The 19941-nt window shown below is 53.5% G+C and overlaps 1 protein-coding gene across 50 annotated transcripts in view; it reads left to right on the plus strand.

Annotated features, from left to right (window-relative positions):
• Positions 1 to 19941, plus strand: part of ZFAT (zinc finger and AT-hook domain containing) — a 383679-nt gene that overhangs the window by 22793 nt on the left and 340945 nt on the right. For all 50 annotated transcript variants that reach the window (XR_014842957.1, XR_014842958.1, XR_014842930.1 and 47 more), the window contains one exon: positions 7028 to 7204. Coding sequence is in view for 11 of the 50 variants with exons in the window: in XM_085021015.1 (XP_084877141.1) it covers positions 7028 to 7204 (177 nt within the window). In the remaining 39 variants the exon portion in view is untranslated. The remainder of the gene's footprint in view (positions 1 to 7027; positions 7205 to 19941) is intronic.

Here is a 19941-nt window from a genome sequence, read left to right on the forward strand (position 1 = left end):
AAGTTTTTGTGTGGACATACACTTTCCTTTCCTTTTCCTTTTTCCCAAAATTGTCAGCCCTCCTTCTGCATCCTGGTCTCTGGTTGTCGGGGCCTGGCCTTGGGTAGACCAGCTGGCCCGAACATAGAGAAACCCCTCCCTTGGTGCCTCGAAGGAGGGCGTGTGGGCGTCGGGACCCTCCCCAGGACTCTCTGATGCCTGTTTCCAGGGAGTCTGACCTGCCGTGTCTGTGTCATGCTTGCGTCTTTAAACCGAGACTGCATCATTTTGTCCTGCCCACCCCCTGCCCTTTCTACTGTGAGTGAGTGAATCAACCACGGGCCCACCTGTATGCAGCCAGGCAGAGGCTGGGACCCCGAGCCCCTGCCGCCCAGTCCTGGCTGTCCCCACGAGACCGCTCAGATGGCAAGGCCATTTCTGACGTTGCTTCTATTAGGAAACATATTTTGAGCATTTGCTCGGGGTCCCTGAGACCCTCCGTGACACCAGATGCCTCCTCCCCCATCTTCCTTGAGGAGCCCAGGAGCCCAGCACTGGGAGACGGAGGCGGGTGGAGGGGAGGGTTCAGGGCCCCCCAGGTGGGAAGGGGGAGGGCAGGGGCATACGGAGTTGCCTCTCTCTCTGTCCTGGGTTCACCCAGCAAAAGCTCAGGGACGCCGACCTTCTCAGAGGGATGGGAGGGGTGTCTCTGCTCGGCGTGCTTCTGTGTTACTCGATCTTGCAGAGTGAGCATGTGTTCGCCCTGTGACTTCTGTACCCATAATAATGGTCATTTGAAAACGGGGGGCACAGGCCGGGAGACCTGGCTGCCTGGGTCCCGTCCCGCTCTTGAGCCCCCACAGGAGATGGACTTAGCAAAGGATAACGGCACAAAGGGCGGATGCCCTTGTCTGCGTGCTGGGAGCCGGCCGGAGCGTGTGACTTCAGCCGAGGGCTGGGCTGACCCTCTTTGGCCTTTGACTCGAGGGCCTGAGATTTGGGGAAGGGTCCCTCTGGAGCAGGCCAGTCCAGCTGACGCGTGAAGGGGCAAGAGGCCCGGTCACCCCACCAGTGACCCTCAGTTCCCAGGGACCCTCAGCTCCCAGTGACCCTCAGCTTCCAGGGACCCTCAGCTCCCAGGGACCCTCAGTTCCCAGGGACCCTCAGTTCCCAGGGACCCTCAGTTCCCAGAGACCCAGAGTTCCCAGGGACCCTCAGCTCCCAGGGACCCTCAGCTCCCAGGGACCCTCAGCTCCCAGGGACCCTCAGTTCCCAGGGACCCTCAGCTCCCAGGGACCCTCAGCTCCCAGGGACCCAGAGTTCCCAGGGACCCTCAGCTCCCAGGGACCCTCAGTTCCCAGGGACCCTCAGCTCCCAGGGACCCTCAGCTCCCAGAGACCCAGAGCTCCCAGTGACCCTCAGCTCCCAGGGACCCTCAGCTCCCAGAGACCCAGAGTTCCCAGTGACTCTCAGTTCCCAGGAACCCACAGCTCCCAGGGACTCTCAGTTCCCAGGAACCCACAGCTCCCAGGGACCCTCCCTGGAACAAAGGGTCCCATCCACCCTCCTGGGACCTGCAGGCCCCTCAAGTTCATGACCTTCTTCTGGGAGGGGAGAAAGGCCTTCTGAGTGTCTGATCTGCGGGTCGGGGTGAGTAGGTGGGCAGTCAGAGGTTATGGACAGGACTTGGCTGTTCCCAGCTAGGAGTGTTTGCAAATCAGAGTTCAGAATCAAGGACTTGTTTATGTGGTTATTTTAAGATTTTCCTTTTTAACAGTACGGAGTAGCTGGTTAAAAGTTGGCAAAAATTCATAAAAATTGGATGCTCAAACCCCAGATTTCTGTAATTTTCCTTGTGTTGAACACGTCATTTTCCCTTTGAATCCTTTTGATAAGGACGAGCGCACAGTAATTGAACCTAAAAATGCCTCCGAATTATAGCATCTTCATCAGAATTAGCTGACAACATAATTATGATTATGTTTCAGGGTATGCGATGCATTTTTTTCTATTAGTCCACTATGAAAAACGAAAAGAGCCGCTTTGTTGTTATTTTGGTAGACTCACAATTCTTAGCATTTGAGGGGACGCAGCCTGCTCTGACGCCTTCTGCGACTGGTTGGCATTTTGCTGTTGGTACTGCTTTGCCAGCATCCCTGGAGAGTGCGGTTTCCCTCCTCGCCAGAGGCCGGGGGGTGCTCACAGACGGTGCTCACGGAGGGAGCACTGCCCCGTTCTTAATACAAGATTGCCCTGTTGGTAGCAAAGCAGAGCCAACCCAGTGGCACGGCTCGGGGTGGGGTTGTGGTCCTCTTGCCGTTGTGCAGTTGTTTTTCCCACCAGTGCTGACCCTGGAAGGGCCGGGGACCCTGGGCCTGGGTCAGGTAAAGCTGGGTGCCCCCTCTGCCCTGCTTGCTGGCTGTGTGGCGGAGGGGAGGTCAGCCTCTCTGAACCCCGGTGCTGCACTCGCAGCATGGGCATGAGCCTGGCTGGTGGGGGTGGGGTGGGGGCGGGCATGAGGTCATGTGGGTGCTGGCTGGAGCCCTCCTCTGCTGCCCACCGGAGCCCCGGTGCCTGCCCCAGGGCCCCTCATCCAGCCCCGGGCTGCCTCTAGGTGCTCTTCGGCACCCCCTCCTGGAGCCTTAGGAGCCCCTTAGCCAGGGAGCTCTGCCCGCCCTCTGCTGGCAGCATCCCAGCTCCATGCTCCTCGAACCCCTGCCCGGGGCCGCCTGCGCGAGCTGCTCGTCCCTTGGAACCGTGTCCTCACCACTGGGTTTACCTGTTAGGTTGCTTCTCAGCACGTCCGGCACCTTTCTGATGCTTAAAGCTCACAGGGGCTCGTTGTGGAGAGTCCAGGGTGAACAGGGAGGGAGTCCAGCAGGCAGGATCTCGGTGTATTTCCTTCAGCCTGGCTGTCTGTCCTTCCCTCCCGTCCACTGGTCAAGCTCGTCTTGTCCCTTTCGGGGCAAAATCCTGTGCGAACCGAGTCGCGGCCTGTCCCGCTCTGGAGACTTGAACGTTCATTCTGAGCGTTTTCCGTGTCATTCAGGCTTCTTTGAAAACAGGGTTTTCAGTGGTGGCGTGGACGGTCTCTGGGGGACGTGCGTGATGTGTCCTCTGCGGAGCACAGAGGTGGCTCCTGGGACTTGGCGGCCGAGGGACCGCCGCGTTGAGGGCCTTCGCGCTGGTCCCAGGTCGCACTTGGGACGAGCGCGAGGCCGGCTCTGCGGAAGGAGAACCGCCGCCGAGAAGTCCGGGGCCGCGTCCCCGAGGCCCTTGGGCCGGTTGCTGGGCGCGGCGCGTGGTCTCCGTGGGCGGTGCCGAGATCCGGCTCGCAGGGACCTGCCGCTGTCCGTGACGCGGCCCAGGCGCTGGCCCCGTGTCCGTCTCCATCCCACGCTGAAGTCTCCATTCTGTCCGTCCTCAGCCACGCGTGCTGCCCCCCCGCACCTCACCTGGACACACCGGGGCGTTTGGGGGACATGCTGCTTGACGGCGGATGGCCAAGGCCAGCCACCACCCAGCGGCGCAGACCTCCAGGCCGTGCAGGGCAGCTGGGCTGGTGCGTTGGTTATAGCCGCTGCCAGCACGCTGTCACGTGCAGATGCGAGAGTAGTTTTATTTATTTGGTCTCCAGACAGTGCTTGGGGTTCCTGTGAACTGAGGGACCCCTCACAAGAACACTTTGGTTCCCAGAAGTTCTGCGCTGTCACGTCACAGAATTCTCTTTCTTCTGAAAGCATAACAGGAATCAGGAATATGCCCAGGTCCCTTGGAAAGTAGTTTCAGTAAAAACCCTATGATGTAGTTATTCCAGGCGTGTCTGTCTCCAAGTGGGGCAGTGGAAAGATGCTGAACTGACCAAGAAGGAAACTGATAGGGTGTGGGCATTACGCCGTTGGCTGTGGGATAAGCGTTTTAGCTTTAACCTGGAGGGGCCCAACTCATGGGCTGCAGCCCAGCATAGCTCACATCAAAAGCAGGTGGCCGAGGAATTCCCGCTGTGGTGCAATGGAATTGGTGGTGTCTCTGCAGCGCCAGGGAGCAGGTTCGATCCCCAGCCTGGCACAGCGGGTTGAAGGATCCAGTGTAGGTTGCAACTGCCGTTTGGATCTGATCCCTGGCCCAGGAACTCCACATGCTGTGTGGTAGCCAAAAAAGAAAACAAACAAACACACACAAACAAAAACAGGTGGCCAGGAGTCTGGGCCCTGACCTGGGCAGATGTCGTCTCCTTGCTCAGCCTCAGTTTCCTCATCTGCGGGATGGGAATGACAAACCTCTTTTCTCCTAAATCCTAGGATTGTTGCAGGATCAACAGGAAGCACATGGAAAACGACTTGCCCCTTATTAAGAAAAAAGGTGTTACTGTAATCTCTTCTTGTTTGGAAGTGTTCTGGGTTCCTTAGGAATGAAGTATTTCTTGGAAAAAAAAATATCGATTGACAGCATCCTTGAGAGCGTCTCACTGACGAAGCAGTGTTCTGCTTTGTTAGGTCTCTGTTGCGTGTGTTATTTGGGAGGAAAGAAGTCCCGTAGGTCATTAGCTTGCCTGCTTGTTCGCAGAGAAGCCCCTTCTTGGAAGGCGGAGAGGGCCTCGTTTCTGTGACCCCGGTGCCTCGCCGGGCCCCGTCCCCACTGCGGCAACACCGTGTTGGCCTGCTGCCCTCCTTTCCTGTCTCCTTCCTGGTGGGGGATCCTGTGTTAAGAGGGGAACCGTGGGGCTGGGGGAGAGGTTGGAGTGGAGGTGGAGAGACGCTTTATTTGCTTTTGTCTTGAGATGGGAGCAGGAGGCCTCGGTAACAAACCCGACCAGTATCCATAAGGGCCAGGGTTTGATCCCTGGCCTCGCTCAATGGGTTAAGAACCGGCGTTGCCATGAGCTGTGCTGTAGGTTGCAGGTGCACCTAGGATCTGGTGTTACCGTGCCTGTGGTGCAGACTGGCAGCTGCACCTCCAATTCGACCCCTAGCCTGGGGGCTTCCATATGCTGTGGGTGTGACCCTAAAAAGGAAAAAAAAGAGATTAATAAAATAAAAGGATGAAAGCAAAAATGGCATATGGAGACCAGCAGAGAGGGAAGAGAAGCTGATCTGGAGAAAGAAGCAGAAGCTACTGGAACAGCATCGTTGAGAGGGTGGCAGAGGCTGGCGTTCGGAGCAGGCAGGCCGTTGTGCTGTCCCCTGTCCCTGCCTTCCAGGGTGCGGCCGTGGTGGGGAGCAGGCCTCCCAGGTGCAGGCAGAGGCTGCATTGTCTTTAGGTGTAAAAGCATTAACAGCGTCTCGGTGTTGGTCTGCATTCTCTTAACTCCGTGAGCGGCTATTCTTTTTATTTTTTTTTTCAATTATTTTCTTAACTTTTATTTTACGTCAAAGTAGAGTTGATTTACAGTGTCGTGTTTGTGTCAGGTGTACAGCGCAGTGATTCGGTCATATGCATACAAGTATCTATTTTTTTTTGGCTTTTTAGGGCTGCACTTGCGGCATATGGAGGTTCCCCAGGCTAGGGGTCGAATCGGAGCTGTAGCCACCGGCCTACACCAGAGCCACAGCAACCCAGGATTTGAGCCATGTCTGTGACCTACACCACAGCACATGGCAACGCTGGATCCTTAACCCACTGAGCAAGGCCAGGGATTGAACCCAAAACCTCAAGGTTCCTTGTCTGATTCGTTTCTGCCGCGCCATGACGGGAACTCCTGTGTATCTGTTCTTAGAATGTCGACAATAAACTTAGTGCCTCTGCCCCAAGGTGGACCCCACCCCCCACCCCGACACATACCTGACACGCCACGGCCGGGTGAAGACGCGGGTGGGGGGGGGGTGGGCAGTCGGGGAGGAAGCTCCGGAGCTGCCTCTGGCTGCCTCCGTGAACGAGGAGGCGGGGGTCAGACAGTGGGGATTGGGGAGGGGAGAGGCTGAGGGTGATCTGTTTGGGTCAGAGGCCTGGAGACCTTGCATGAGTACCAGGCCGCCTTAAAAGCCCTTCGAGGCTGGAAGTGGTGAGTGTCGGGGAGCCAGGCAGCGTGGGTGTTTTCCAGCTGTTACAGCTGCGTGCGTGAGAGCAGAGTGGGGGTGTGGTTTCCCGAGGGCCTCCTGTGTCCCCACGGCAGAGGAGGCGCGTCCCCGTGTGTCCTGCGTTCTGCCACCCAGAGTGTTCCTCCTGCTCCAAGGTCACCCAGCTCTTAGGGACCCGAGTGGGAAATTTAACCTTCAGAGCCATCATACCAATTCTTGCTTTTGTTATTGGATCCTAAATATCATATTTCTATATGTGCCTATAACTATTTTATCAGATTCAAAAATGAGCCCCCCCGCCTATGTCTTTCTGCCTAGTCTAATGGGGTGAACATAATGGAATATTAGTAAATGTTTGTGAACGGTGACAATGCTTTAAATGGAAGATAAGTGGCTTAAAAAAGCAGCAGCTTCCATCCTTCATGTTCTTGGCTCCTGTGCCTGCCCAGAGAAGGTGTCTTGGCTCTTGAGAAATGCGATTTTGATCAGTTCTTCCTTGCACCTAATTTGAATGAGCTTTGCCAGGATACTTCAGTGTTGTCAGTACGATTCATTCATTTGAGGATTGGATTAATTTTTAAGTTTCACATTCTTTTTTTTTTTTTGGCTGCAGTGTGCAGTGGCTTGATGTGGGGTCTTCAGTTCCCAGACCAGGGATTGAACCTGGGCTGCCACAGTGAAAGTGCTAGACCACCAGGGAACTCCCCCATAGTGGCTCTTTTACTTTGCCATTGTCGATACTGAAATCTCAGCTCTTGGGTAGCTGGGGGGGTCACAGGGTGGTCCATATTAGACACTGTTCAGAAGGACTGAGGTCTTGAAATATTGTAAAAAGAATTTTCTGGCAACTGGGGCCGCCTGATGTTAGAAGTGAGCTCCCTGGCTGTGCAGTGTCCATGAGAAAGACACAGTCTATGGGAGGCTGGCAGTTGCTCATAAGAGCAGCTTTCAATATTTTTCTTTGGTAATTGGATGTAATTGTCTTTTACTGTGAAGATAACATATTTTGCTTTTTTTTTCTCTTCTTACAGAAAACCCGGCCATCTTCATGTGTAAATGTTGTAACCTCTTCTCACCGAGTCAGGCAGAACTGCTCTCCCACGTTTCCGAGAAGCACGCCGAGGAAGGGGTTAACGTGGATGAGATCATCATTCCGCTCAGGCCTCTGAGTACCCCTGAGCCCACCAACCCAGGCAGAACCGGAGACGGTAAGGGGGCCGGGGTGTCGGGCGGGGGCGCCACGCCCACGGGTGTGCCTTTGGGCGATGATGCTGCTGGTTTGCCCTCGGGTAATACTGTGACCCTAAGTTTCTGTCTGGTGGGCACAGAGATCCCGAAACTCCAAGTTTCCAACCAGAAGGCACGATAATTTCCGTTGTAGAGTCACTCCCATAAGAGCGTGTCCTTAAATTCTCTGTACCCAGTCTCTGTAGGTGCTTCTCTGGAGCCTGGCTGGTGGATGGAAGGATGGATGGACGGATGATTGAAAGGAGGTGACGCCATCCCGCAGGGTAGAAAGCAGGGGCTGGCTGTCAGTCAAACGTGGGTTGTACCCAGCTCCCTACCTGCCCCAGCACCAACTAGCTGCATCCCCCTGCAGCAAACAGTGTCCCTTCTTTGAGCCTTGCTCTGCTTATCTGAAAAATGAGGACAGATCTGACTGTCGCAAGGGAGGCTGTGAGGATTAAGCCACAGACACGGTGTCAGCACCGAGAGTGACACCTGCCACAGAGCAGACCGTGGGGGAAGCTGTTAGGATAACGCATGTGAGGACTGAATATGTGCAGGTGCTCTCGCGACCAGCTGGACCGATCAGGTCCACCTGGAACAAGGATTCCCGTCGCAGAGCTTTGATTCGCAGACTCCGTCAGGTTCATGGTCAGTGTTGGAAGCGAGAGGCATGTTGTCTTCTGTGCCCAGACGTCTCCCACTGGTGTCGGAGGCGGTAGGTGGGTGGATGAGAGGAACTGTCCGGGCGCTGTAATTAGTTCCCTGCAGATAAAGATAATACAGAGCAGAGGCGGAACAGCTGCAAACCAGGGTCGGAAAAGGCCGCCCCAAAACTCTTTGTATGTGACGAGAGGCTTCGGCCAGTCTCCTGCGCAGAAGCTCGGTCCATGGCAGTAAACATCCCGTCGCAGGATTCATTAGTCACACTAATAATCCCGTTGCTCTTTCCTGAGAATACTCGGGCCGGCATTTCTAAATAGGCCTGCTTATCGATCATCTGTCCGACACCGTTAACGAGGAGAGAGAGACTCCAGACAAAAAGTGTTTTGGTTAAAGAGCGCCCGTGGCCGTTCCCAGGGCGCCCAGGGAAATGTGCCTGGCAGAGGCCTGAGTCGTGGCGAAGTCAGGACAGGTTCTGCTGGCTACTGCTCCTGGGGAGAACGAAGAGAATCCAGCCTCTGAATGAGACACGGCCGAGGAGGGGACAGGTGGGCCTTGCGTCGCCATCAGTGACCCTGGCAGTGAGTCCAAGGTGCCCGAGAACCGGAGTGTGCCGGGCGATCGCGGCGGCCGCATCTCCCGTGCTGGTTCGTGTTTGCCTCTCTCTGCTTTGGGGAGGGTACGGGGAAGGAAGGTCCATGTCGGGTACCAGAAACCTGTCAACTAAACTGATTCACAAACAGGGGGCAAAAAGACCTGAACAGACCTTTTCCAAAGCAGACGCACACGTGGCTGCAGGTTGTAGAAAGGTGCCAGACATCGCGGACCATCAAGGAAGTGCAAATCAGTACCCACAGGATATCTCCTCACCCCGTCAGAGTGGCCGGCGTGAAAATGACAAGAGGTGACACGTGATGGGGAGGACGTGGAGAGAAGGGCACCCTCGCGCACTGCCGGTGGGGATGTAAATTGGTGCAGCCTTCATGGAAAACAGTAGAGCGGTTCCTTCACAGGTTAAAACTAGAACCACCACGTGATGCAGCAGCCCCGCTTCTGGGCGTGTGGGCAGAGGCAGCGAGATCGGGGTCCACAGCCACGCCCACTGGAGCATTAAACCCCCTCATCCGTGGCTTCGCTGCCCGTGGTTTCCGTCTCCCTCAGTCAACTGTAGTCTGAAAAATATGGAGTTCCCGTCGTGGCACAGTGGTTAATGAATCTGACTGGGAGCCGTGAGGTTGCGGGTCGGGTCCCTGGCCTCGCTCAGTGGGTGAAGGATCCGGCATTGCCGTGAGCTGTGGTGTAGGTCGCAGATGCGGCTCGGATCCCATGTTGCTGTGGCTCTCAAGAAGGCCGGTGGCTACAGCTCCGATTAGGCTCCTAGCCTGGGAACCTCCATATGCCACGGGTGCGGCCCTAAAAGACAAAAAGACCAAAAAACAAAAAACAAAAAAACCTAAATGGAAAATTCTGCAAATAAGCAATTCTCAAGTTTTCAATTGCACGCTGTCCTGAGTAGCGTGGTGAAACCTCATTCCATCCTGCCCGAGATCCCCACCAATCAGCCTGACGTCACCTGCTCCTCACATTCCAACCCCAGCATCACCGTAGGTCCGTGGTCCAGGACCCTCCTTCCGACAGGTCATCAGGTTAGTGGTGGCCGAACACCACGTCTCAGGGCCGCGTCACTCCCTCCCTCCTTCTCATCACACAGGCGTCGTATCCCCTCACATCCTCACAAGAAGGGCGAGCTCGGCACGTAGGACCGAGAGAGAGAAACGACCTCTGCGTCACTTCCGTTATAGAATCGTGTTGTCATTATCCTGCTTTATTATCCGTTATTGCTGTTAATCTCTCACTGCGCCTAGGTAATAGATTAAACGTCATCACAGACGCGTAGTGCAGGCAAAGACGTAGCACTTGCAGGCAGGGGTCAGTACCGTCCGTGGTCTCGGGCACCCCCTGGGGTCTTGGAAAGGGAGCATTTCCGTCTTCGCAGTAGGCAGGACGTGGAGACAGCCTGAGTGCGTTCACCCACAGACAGCTGGGTGCAGAAGAGGACACACACACACACACACACACTCTCTCTCTCTCTCTCTCTCTCTTTCTCTCTCTCTCTCTCTGTCTCTCTCGGGAGTAGACGTCAGCTCTAACGAGGGAAATCCTGCCGTTTGCATCACAGATGAACCTGGAGGGCGCGATGAAGTAAGCCACGCACTGAACGACAAATACTGTAGGATTGCACTTAGGCGTGGATCTAAAAGAGCCAAATTCATAGAACCAGAGGGTAGAACAGCGGTCGCCAGGGGGTGGGGGAGACGGGGAGATGCGGGTTACGGTGCACCCGGGCCCAGACATGCTCTTGGGGTCTGCTGTATAGCAGGGTGCCTGTAGTTAATAATGCTGTATTGGAGTTCCCTCTGTGGCACAGTGGGTTAAGGATCTGGCATTGTCTCTGTGGTGGTTCAGGTTGCTGCCAAGGCACAAGTTCGCGTTAGATCCTTGACCCAGTGCAGTGGGTTAAGTTGCTGCAGCTTGGATTCAGTCCCTAGCCTGGAAGCTTCCATGTGCCGTGGGTGTGACCAAAAAGAAGAATAATAACCATAATGCTGTGTTATATCCTTGAACTTCACCAAGAGCGCAGATCTTCAGTGTTCTCACCACACACACAGTGTTGTGGGAGGTTACGGATGCGTTCGTCGGCTTGATGGCAGGAGCGCGCTTCACAGTGTGTATGTATGTTACATCATCCTGTGGTTCACCTTAAAAATCACACGGTACAACCTAAACATATACAGGTTTTATTTGACAGTGATGCCTCAGTAAAGCTGGGGGTGGGGGAAGGATCTGCCCAGTGCCAGGGGCTCCAAGCTTGGTCTCCCTTCCCTGGGCTGCCCGTCCTGCAAGCTCATAGCTTAACAGGCAGATAGAGTCAGAGCTTTAGTCAAGAACTTTGTGTGTTTGTATACCTGCCTCTGGGGCTGAATAGCTGTAAACGCGGAAACACAGATAAGCTCTTTCATAAAATTCAGATGGCAGGTGGATGTCCTGTGGGTTAGGACGCAGAGGACGCAGAGGAAGGCTGTTACGGAGCTCTTCATTTTATTTTTATTCAGCTTTGCTTATTAAGGTTTTTCTTCCTCCTAAAATGAAACATGAGTAAGGGCTAAAATCCTTTGAGTCTTTCGTTTCATTGGTAAATAATAAAGAATAAGTACTAATGAGGCAGCGAGAACTTCATGTGGACTCGGGCGCGTTGCTGTTGCCGCAGGCCCCCGGCTTCTGACGTCGCCCTGCCCGCCTCACGGATGCTGGTGCAAGATAACAGCACCGTCGAGGTCGGTCCGAACCCCTCCGTCTCCTAGGCGCTCGCCCCTCGGCCCAGCTCGGGTGGGAAGCCCTCCTCCAGTCTCCCACAGCCACACAAAGCCCTCAGGTCTGTCCTGCCTCTCCGGCCCTTTCTTCTGCTGGCCAGGAAGGGCTGCCCCCGGTCCTCAGCCCCGACACAGGGTCATCGCCCTCCGTGCGTGTTGATGGAAGAGAGCACCTTTGGTATCGTTAGTTTTCTCACCACCGGCCTGGCTGCCCCTCTCTCCTCCAGAGGATGTCTCCCGTTCCACCTGTCACCCTCCCTTCATCCACGCCAGAGCTCCCAGGGCCTCCCGGACCTGGCAGCCCTTGTGCCCAGCTCGAGCCCTCCTGCTCTCTCTGCAGGATCTGGCAGCATGGATTCACCGTTGGGGCTGCTGCCCCTCCTCCTTTGGTCTTGCAGGCCCCCTGGGAGCTGAGCAGATTCTCAAGGGTGAACCTGTTCCTGCAAAGCTCTCCTCCCTCCTGCTGGCACACGTTTGTGCCTCTCCTGGGCTGTGCACCTGTAGCAATGATTTGACTCCTTATACCCCCGCCTCCTCAGTTACAAAGGTAGTAACGCCTTGCTGTGAAAATGTGCAAACAGTACTAAATGAGGAAGGTCCATCTCCCTAAATATCCCTCCCAGGTTCCTAGAAAAACCGCTGCTAACAGCTGATTAGGCGTGCTCCCAGACATTTCTGAATGTGTATATAAACATACACACTCCACTGTTGCTTTGTTTTTTAATAACAAAAAGATCATGGTATATGTTCTGCAGGCTTTTTAGAAAAAAAAAAAATGTCAGCAACACATACTGGATAGCCTTCCTCTTCAGTACCAGGTGTCTCCTAATTCTCTCTGCTGTCCGCACTTCATTCCATGGCTAATTCATAATTTACTTAACCTTTTCTTTCTTGGTGACATGTATCTTCTCCCCAACTTTGTGTCATTATAACAAGGTCACGGCGAATATTGTTGAAAATACCATTGCACAGTGTGTGTTTATGTTGGCTGCATTCCTAGAGGAATTGCTTGTGCAGAAGGTATGTTCTTTTAAAGGTTCACTGTCCAGATGCTCTGTGAAAAGGTTTTACCAGTTTGCATTCTCACCAGGATCTAAGAGCTTCTTTTTTTTTCACAGCCACATCACCCAAGGATAGTCTCAAATTTTTAAGAGTTTTTGCTAATCTGATAGATCAAAAAATGGTGTATTTTTAAAAATTTGCATTTTGCTGGTCACTTGTGAGCCTGACTATGCTTTATGTGTTCAAGGATGTTTAGTCTTTTGTGAATTGCCATTCATATCAATTGTCCATTTTTCTGTGATTTTTACTGATTTGTAGAAACTCTTTATCAGGGAGTCCCTTGATGTAAGATCATGTCATCTGCAAACAGAGATAGTTTTACTTCTTTCTTTCCCATCTGGATGTCTTTGTATAGGTAATATTAACCCTTATCTTAAAAAAAATCTGTATATACTTATGAGTATATATACATCATAGCTTTGAGGTCTTTGGTCCATTTCGAGTCAAGTTGTATAGATGGTGTGGAGCAGGGGGTCCAGAGTCGTCCTTTCCTGTGTGGGTATCCAGTATCCCGTATTCCTAGTGCCGTTGGTTGTCGAGACTCTTCTTTCCCCATTGGACTGTCTTGACACCCTTGTCAAAACTTAGTTGACCATAGAGGTAATAGGTTTGATTCTGTATTCTCAGTTCTACTTCATTGATCTGTATGTCTGTCCCGACACCAGTACAGTACTGTTTAGATGGCTGTAGCTTTGGGGTAAGTTTTAAAGTGGGGAGGTATGAGTCCTCCAACTTTGTTCTTCCTTTTTTTTTTTTTTTTTTTTTTTTTTTTTCCTATTTCTTGGGCCGCTCCCTTGGCATATGGAGGTTCCCAGGCTAGGGGTCCAATCGGAGCTACAACCTACACCAGCTCACGGCAACACCGGATCGTTAACCTGCTGAGCAAGGGCAGGGATCGAACCCGCAACCTCATGGTTCCTAGTCGGATTCGTTAACCACTGCGCCACGACGGGAACTCCTGTTCTTCCTTTTTTAAGGTTGTTTTGGCTCCTCTGGGTCTCTTGCAATTCTATATGATTTTTAGGGTTTTTTTTCTGTCTTTTTCTCAAAAAAGCACGTGATAGAGTCAGATGAAAGATTGTGTTGGATCAGCAGGTCAGTTTGGAGACGACTGCCATCCTAACGGTACTATGCCTTCCAATCCGTGAGCACAGAAAGTCTTTTCCTTTATTTTGGTCTTCTTTAATTTCTTTCAGAAATATTTTGTAGCTTTCAGTGTACGAGGCTCACACCTCCGTGGTTATTTTTATTCCTAAGTATTTTATTCTTTTTGATGGTACTGTAGTGTAATTTTATTTAATTTCATTTTCAGACTGTTGGTTGCTCATTTATAAATATAATTGCAATTTGTTTTTTTTTTTTTGTCTTTTTGCTATTTCTTTGGGCCGCTCCCTCGGCATATGGAGGTTCCCAGGCTAGGGGTCGAATCGGAGCTGTAGCCACCGGCCTACGCCAGAGCCACAGCAACGCGGGATCCGAGCCGCATCTGCAACCTACACCACAGCTCACTGCAACGCCGGATCGTTAACCCACTGAGCAAGGGCAGGGACCGAACCCGCAACCTCATGGTTCCTAGTAGGATTCGTTAACCACTGCGCCACGACGGGAACTCCAGTTTTACTTCTTTCTTTCCAATCTGGATGGCTTTTATTTCGTTTTCTTGCCTGGTTATCCTGACTCGAAAGTCCAGTACAATGAAGTGATAAAAGCAGACAGCCTTGTTTTGTTCCCGATCTTAGACAGTGTTTAGTCTTTTATCATTAAGTATGATGTTAGCCGTGGGTTTTTTGTTTTTTTGTTGATACCCTTTATCAGGTTAAGGAAGTTCCCTTCCATTCTTAGTTTGCTGAGCATTTTTATCATAAAAGAGTATTGGATTTTGTCAAATGTGTTTTCCTGTGTCTGCTGGGATGATCATGTGGTTTTTGCCCCCTTCGTTCTGTTAATTTGGTGTTTTTCACATGTTAGGTCACCCTTGCATTCCTGGGATAAATTCCACTTGATCATAATGCATAATCCTTTTAATATAATGCTGAGTTCAGTTTGCTAGGTTTTTTTTTTTTTTTTTGGTCTTTTGTCTTTTTAGGGCTGTACCTGAGGCATGTGCAGGTTCCCAGGCTAGGAGTCAAATTGGAGCTGCAGCTGCCAGCCCACTACAGCCATAGCAGCTTGAGATCTGAGCCACATCTGTGACCTACACCACAGCTCACAGCAACGCCAGATCCTTAACCCCCTGAGCGAGGCCAGGGATTGGACCCATGTCCTCATGGATGCTAGTTGGCCTTGTTAACCACCGAGCCACGACAGGAACCCCGGTTTGCTAGTATTTTGATGAAGATATTTGTGTTTGTATTCAGATATCTTGGTCTGGGGTCCTTTCACTGAAGTCTTTGCCTGGTTTTGGAATCATGGTATTTGTGGCCTTATAGGGTGAATTGGGAAGTGTTCCCTCCCCTTCTATTTTTTGGAAAATATTTGAAGCATTGGTATAAATTCTTCTTAAATATTTAGTGGAATTCATGAGTGAAGCCACCTAGTCCTGGGTTTTTTATTTTTGGTGGGAAGCTTTCTGGTTACTCATTTAGTTTCTTTGCTTGTAATAAGTGTATTAATATTTTCTCCTTCTTCTTGGATTTCTTTCAGTGGTTTGTGGCTTTCTAGGATATCCATTGTATCAAAGTTATCTAATTTGTTGGCATACAGTTCATAGTAATCTCTCAGAATTTTTTTTTGATTTTTTAAAATAAGGTCAGTAGCAAATGTTTCCTTTCCTTTTCTTTTCTTTTTCTTTTCTTTTTTTAATGGTCGCACCTGCAGCATGTGAAAGTTCCTGTGCCAGGGCAGCAGCGGGCCTGGGGACGGCCCCCCACACCCTGGGTGGGCCCTCGAGCGGGGCTCCGCCTGCACCCCAGCCGCAGAGGCCTCGCCACTGGCTTAGGTTTTTTATCTGTTCAAGGGAGATGGAACCTTTTTAAAAAACAGGTTCCAAGGCAAATACACGTGGGTGCAGGACACTTGGTACCTGGTGCGGGCACGCTGCCCCTCCAGCCCCCTCCCTGTGTATCCATCTTGCCCCACTTCGGGGGTCAGATGGCGCGGAGGCTCAGGGCTGGGTATACGGTCCCCATTTTCTGGCAGAACTCAGAACAGAGGCCAAGACGCGCTCCTTCTGTGCTCTGATGATAGCCGAGCAGGCGTGGGAGTGAGAGTCAGTGACTGAGGCCGACGGATCTGGGTTCAGATCCTAACTCTGCCACTTCTGGGTCTGGGGGCAGATGGGTTACTTTCCTTAGGCCTCCGTGTCCTCTGGAGAACAGGAACCCTGCGGGGCTTTGCAGAGGAGATGCATACGAGGGCCTTAGCGTGGTGCCTGAGATGCACGGCATGGTTTATTGTTGCTGTTATTTGTGCGATGTGTTGCTGGTAAACCCACCAGGAGCAGGCTTGGGGTGCCGTCCCCTTAAAGCCCCACAGCCCCTTGTTCCTCCCCTGGGCGTGGTTCTCCCTGCCGCTGCCTGGGCTGCTGGGAAGGGCAGGGCAGCGAGTTGACTGTCAGGGCCTGGCAGCGTCGGGGCTTCGGGATTTCCCTAAATTCTCCAGGTGGGGCGACGGAGGCCGAGCTGCAGACAGAGCTGGGAGGCCGGCTGACCCGCGGCCTTCGCGTGGAATGTGCACGGCCCTCATTCTGGGTCGGCTCTTGGTGTGAGATGTTTGAAGATGAGGAAATTGAGGACCGAATGTCTTAAGGGACAAAACGGGTGTGTCGAGGAGTCACAGCTCTAACGGCAGACGGGCTGGGAAGGTGGTGGTGTCTTCGGAAAGAACAGCCCTGACCGCAGCCGCGGTAGCAAACACCTGCCGTTTCTCAATCACCTCCTAGGTCCTAAACTCAGCATTTTAACGGACTGCTTTTTCTAATAAAATACATAAAATAGAGGCAGTTTTGTGGTTAATTTTCGTGTTAGAAACCGAGGCTCGGGTGGAGGGTGGGGATTTAAACTCAGGCCGGCCTCCCTCCAGCCCCGAGCTCTGCCATGCACGTCCTGGCTCTGCGTCTAGAACCTTCCCGAGGGCCCCATGACTCAGCAGAAAGATGTGGGCCTGGGAGAAGGAAGCCAGATCCTAGCTCTGCCAGCTCCGCAGCAAGTTCTGGAAAATGTGCCAAGTCCCTTGAACCCTTGGGTCCTTCATTTCTCTTGCCGTTGAGGAGTTATATTTGCCGAATCCATCTCGTAGGGTTTTTATGAAGACAAAATGAGCTAATAGCTGGGAATGTGCCCCCAAACTTGAGTGATGTACACGTAAAGGGCTTATGTTATTAGATTTTTGATAATTTTGAGGTACTTTTTTCATAATGCTCACGTTGTCTTTTGATTAAATTTAAAAAGCCTTCAACTGATTCTTTCTGCTTCGTGCTCGTTTGGGCCTTGGATCTGCAAGGGTCGTTTTCTGACCATGAGGAAGTGGCCCTGGATTATGGATTTGGGACGGGGTTGAGCTGCGCTGTGGTGCGTCCCTTTCTTCCTATTGGGAACTTGGGCAAAGCAAACGACTTGTTTCTGAAATGCTTCTTTTCCTTCTCTTAAACGACTGACCAGTGGATATTTCCGTTTTAAGTGTCTCCTGGGCATCCAGCTCTGCCCGAGATCCAGTGGGGCCTGAGAATCAAAAGGCAGCTCAAAGCTCAAGGTGTCTGATTGAAGGAGGGGAGAGAGAACAGTGTGGGTGAGTTTGCACACGTGTGTGCCTCACACTGGCCGTGAGACAACTCGGGGCTGGCTTCGCTGTTCAGGCGCCCTCACAGAGAAGGGGCCGAGACCTGAGCTGCCTGACAGCTTAGCCCTGGGGTTTGGGTTCTGGGGTGCAGGGGGTAGTCACAGGCAGGGGGAACGGTGCTAAGTAAAAAAGACCGGTGTTGGGTCTTGGGGGGAGGTCTAGAACCTGGGCAGCTGGGGGGAGGAAGAGCGCAGGAGAGCACGCGGGGCGTGGTGGGGCTGAACCATGTGATTAAGGGTCTGGAAGGCTGGCTCTGAGAGTCGCGGGGCAAAGCCATCGAGAACCGTGGAAAGTTCTAGAGCAAGGGGCTGGCAGCGTCGGGGCTTCGGGATTTCCCTAAATTCTCCAGGTGGTGTGACGGAGGTCGAGCTGCAGACAGAGCTGGGAGGCCGGCTCGACCTCCCAGGGGTGGAGGCTGAGGCTACAGTGGAGGAGAAGGCTGGACTCAGGTCGTGGGCAGGGGGCCAGCAGACAGAGGGGCCAGGAGAACGGAGCAGGGCTTCCTGGGCACACATTTTCAGGACGAAATCCATAGGATTTGGTGGATTCCGTGACAACTGAGTAAAGGAATTCAGGGGGGAGGGAGAGGAATAGTCATTTCCTCCATTCAGACCCCCCCCCCCCCGAAATGTCGATTTAGCTGCTCCAGGATTCTCGGCTCTTCTGTGCCATGCGGGTAGCTGACAGCAGCAACTCGTTTTCAGGGCTTAAATTATTCCAAGTTCATTTATGAATATTTCATTTTTAGCTAACTAATTGGTCTTGAGGACCTGAATTATGGATGCAGCAACATGTAAGATTAGTTTTGTCACCATCGTGTTAGAGGTTTTCCAGAGCTTTCAGGGCTGATTTTATGTTTTTTCCTTAGCAGCAGAGTGCACCCTGCTCAGCCAGTTAACTCTTCAGGATTTGAGGATGCCCTCGGGGGGGGGGGGGGGGAGACACAGGCTCAGGTGCTGGGGCTGGAATATCACCAGGATGGGACGCTGCCTCCAGACACACAGGCAACTCTAGAGTCTGGCCGGCCATGGTGCCAGGTTGCAGTCATGGGTGCTGCGGCTGCTGCCAGCTCTGGGCGTCCCTGTGGAGAGGATGCTGGGTGCCCCACTGCCATGAGGGCTGAACCCGACCCTGAGGTTCAGGGTGCAGCTTCTGCAGGGCTGCAGCGTCTGCCCAGCTGCACATTGTGGGGGGCGTGGGGGGGTCCCCAGGACCACCACACTTCTGTAGCTAGGTACAAATTTGAGGGGCCCGAAGGACTCTGCCAGGTTTGATAACTTGCTGGAATGACTCGCAGGCCTCAGGAAAGCATTGCACTTGTGATGACAGTTTTACACAAAAAAGGTTACAGTCTGAAGGAGCCGGTGTGGGAGATGCCTGGGCGAAGCGGGGTTGGGAGGGTTCCAGCCGGGGGGGAGTTGGGTCCCCCCGCCCCCCATGGAACCCTGGGCGCCACTGCCTTCTTCTGGCTACGTTACATGGCAGGACTCACAAGTACTTCTAAGGGATGCTCACCCAAGCCTTTGGGTCCAGAGCTTTTATCAAGAAGGGGCTGGATGGCAGATGCCCACGTGGCCAGCTCCTCCAGGAGGGCAGGCTAGTACCTGTTGTCCAGTTTGCCCAGAGGTCACAGCTGATCGGACCTGTTGCAGAGCCCCTGAAATAAATGCTAGTATTAGACCGTCCCGTGGCCAAAGGCGCCAGGCAATGGCAGCCCTGTCAGGCAGGGGCCTCGAGGTCACCCCACAGCCGAGGGCAGAGGCCTGACCTCTCTCTGGGTGGGGTCGCTTCTTCACCGCCCAGCTGCGCCCTCCTGGACACTTCGAGGAGGACCCCCGTCTGCATAGACAGGGTGAGGGGCCTGTCGTCGGGGCCGGGCCTGGGCCAGGGTCTTGTGGAAACGGTGAGGCAGTGTGTCTCTGCAGCTCAGCCGATGGGATGTGCGCTGGGCTTTTATAGCCTCTCCGCGAAGTCTGCTCCCCTGACCAGTAATCGCTGCTTCGGTGAGTCGCACGAGTACCCGCTGTCGTCCAGAACTCGAGGAGGAAAGGGCCGAGGACGGCGAGGCCAGCAGTCGTCCTGACTCTGCCGCCCTCCGCCCCCTCCCCGTGCCCAGGCGCCTCGGCTGGGCCTCCTGGCCGCACACCCTTCCTTCTCCTCCCTAGAATCTCAGTGCCAGCAGAGGGGCCTGTGGGCTCGTGCCCTTGTTTGTTTTTCTTCTGGCCTCTTGCTTTCTTTCTGTCTAGCACTTTTCTCTCCTCATTCCTGACCCTCCCTCCCCACCCCCAGGCAACATCCCAGGGTCTCCAGAACATTCGAGGGAGGCAGTAATTGTGCCTCCTGCTGGCTGCCCTGGCCAAGGAAGGCTCTGGTTTGGAGCCTGCGGTCAAGGTTGACCCACACTTGGCACTGCAACTCGGTGGAAACTCTGCTCCTGTGAGGGCCCCCCTCTCAACTCCTCGCTGGTTCTGATGCCTGGTCTATCAGAGGTCTTGGGGACCCCACGTCAGAGCAGGCTCCTCCGTCCAGAGCCCACCCCACGTTGTCATGCTGGTCTTTCCCTGCAGACTTTGCTCCAGAACCTTCCTGCCCTCCTCTCCCACCCCTGTAGCTCTCCTGTCTCATTTGGGAGTGCACGCAACCCACTTAAAGGGTCCTCACGGTGGCAGCAGTGGGCAGCGTGGGTGACACTTTCTGTGCAGAGCCATTGCCTTGGAGAGAGCAGGCGGGCCCCTGAACACATCATGGTTCTGTGGGTGACCACTCCCCAGGATGGTGCTAGAGCCTCGGACCCTCACTCTGCCCTGATGCTCAGGTTCAAGGAGGGCTGCTGACATGCCAGGCCT

The sequence above is a fragment of the Sus scrofa genome, chromosome 4 (assembly GCF_054392235.1).
Source record: "Sus scrofa isolate SSC_HxYL_T2T_F1_AM1 chromosome 4, Sscrofa_HxYL_maternal_Yorkshire_Landrace_v2.0, whole genome shotgun sequence".
In the NCBI taxonomy this organism is placed as follows: Eukaryota; Metazoa; Chordata; class Mammalia; order Artiodactyla; family Suidae; genus Sus; species Sus scrofa.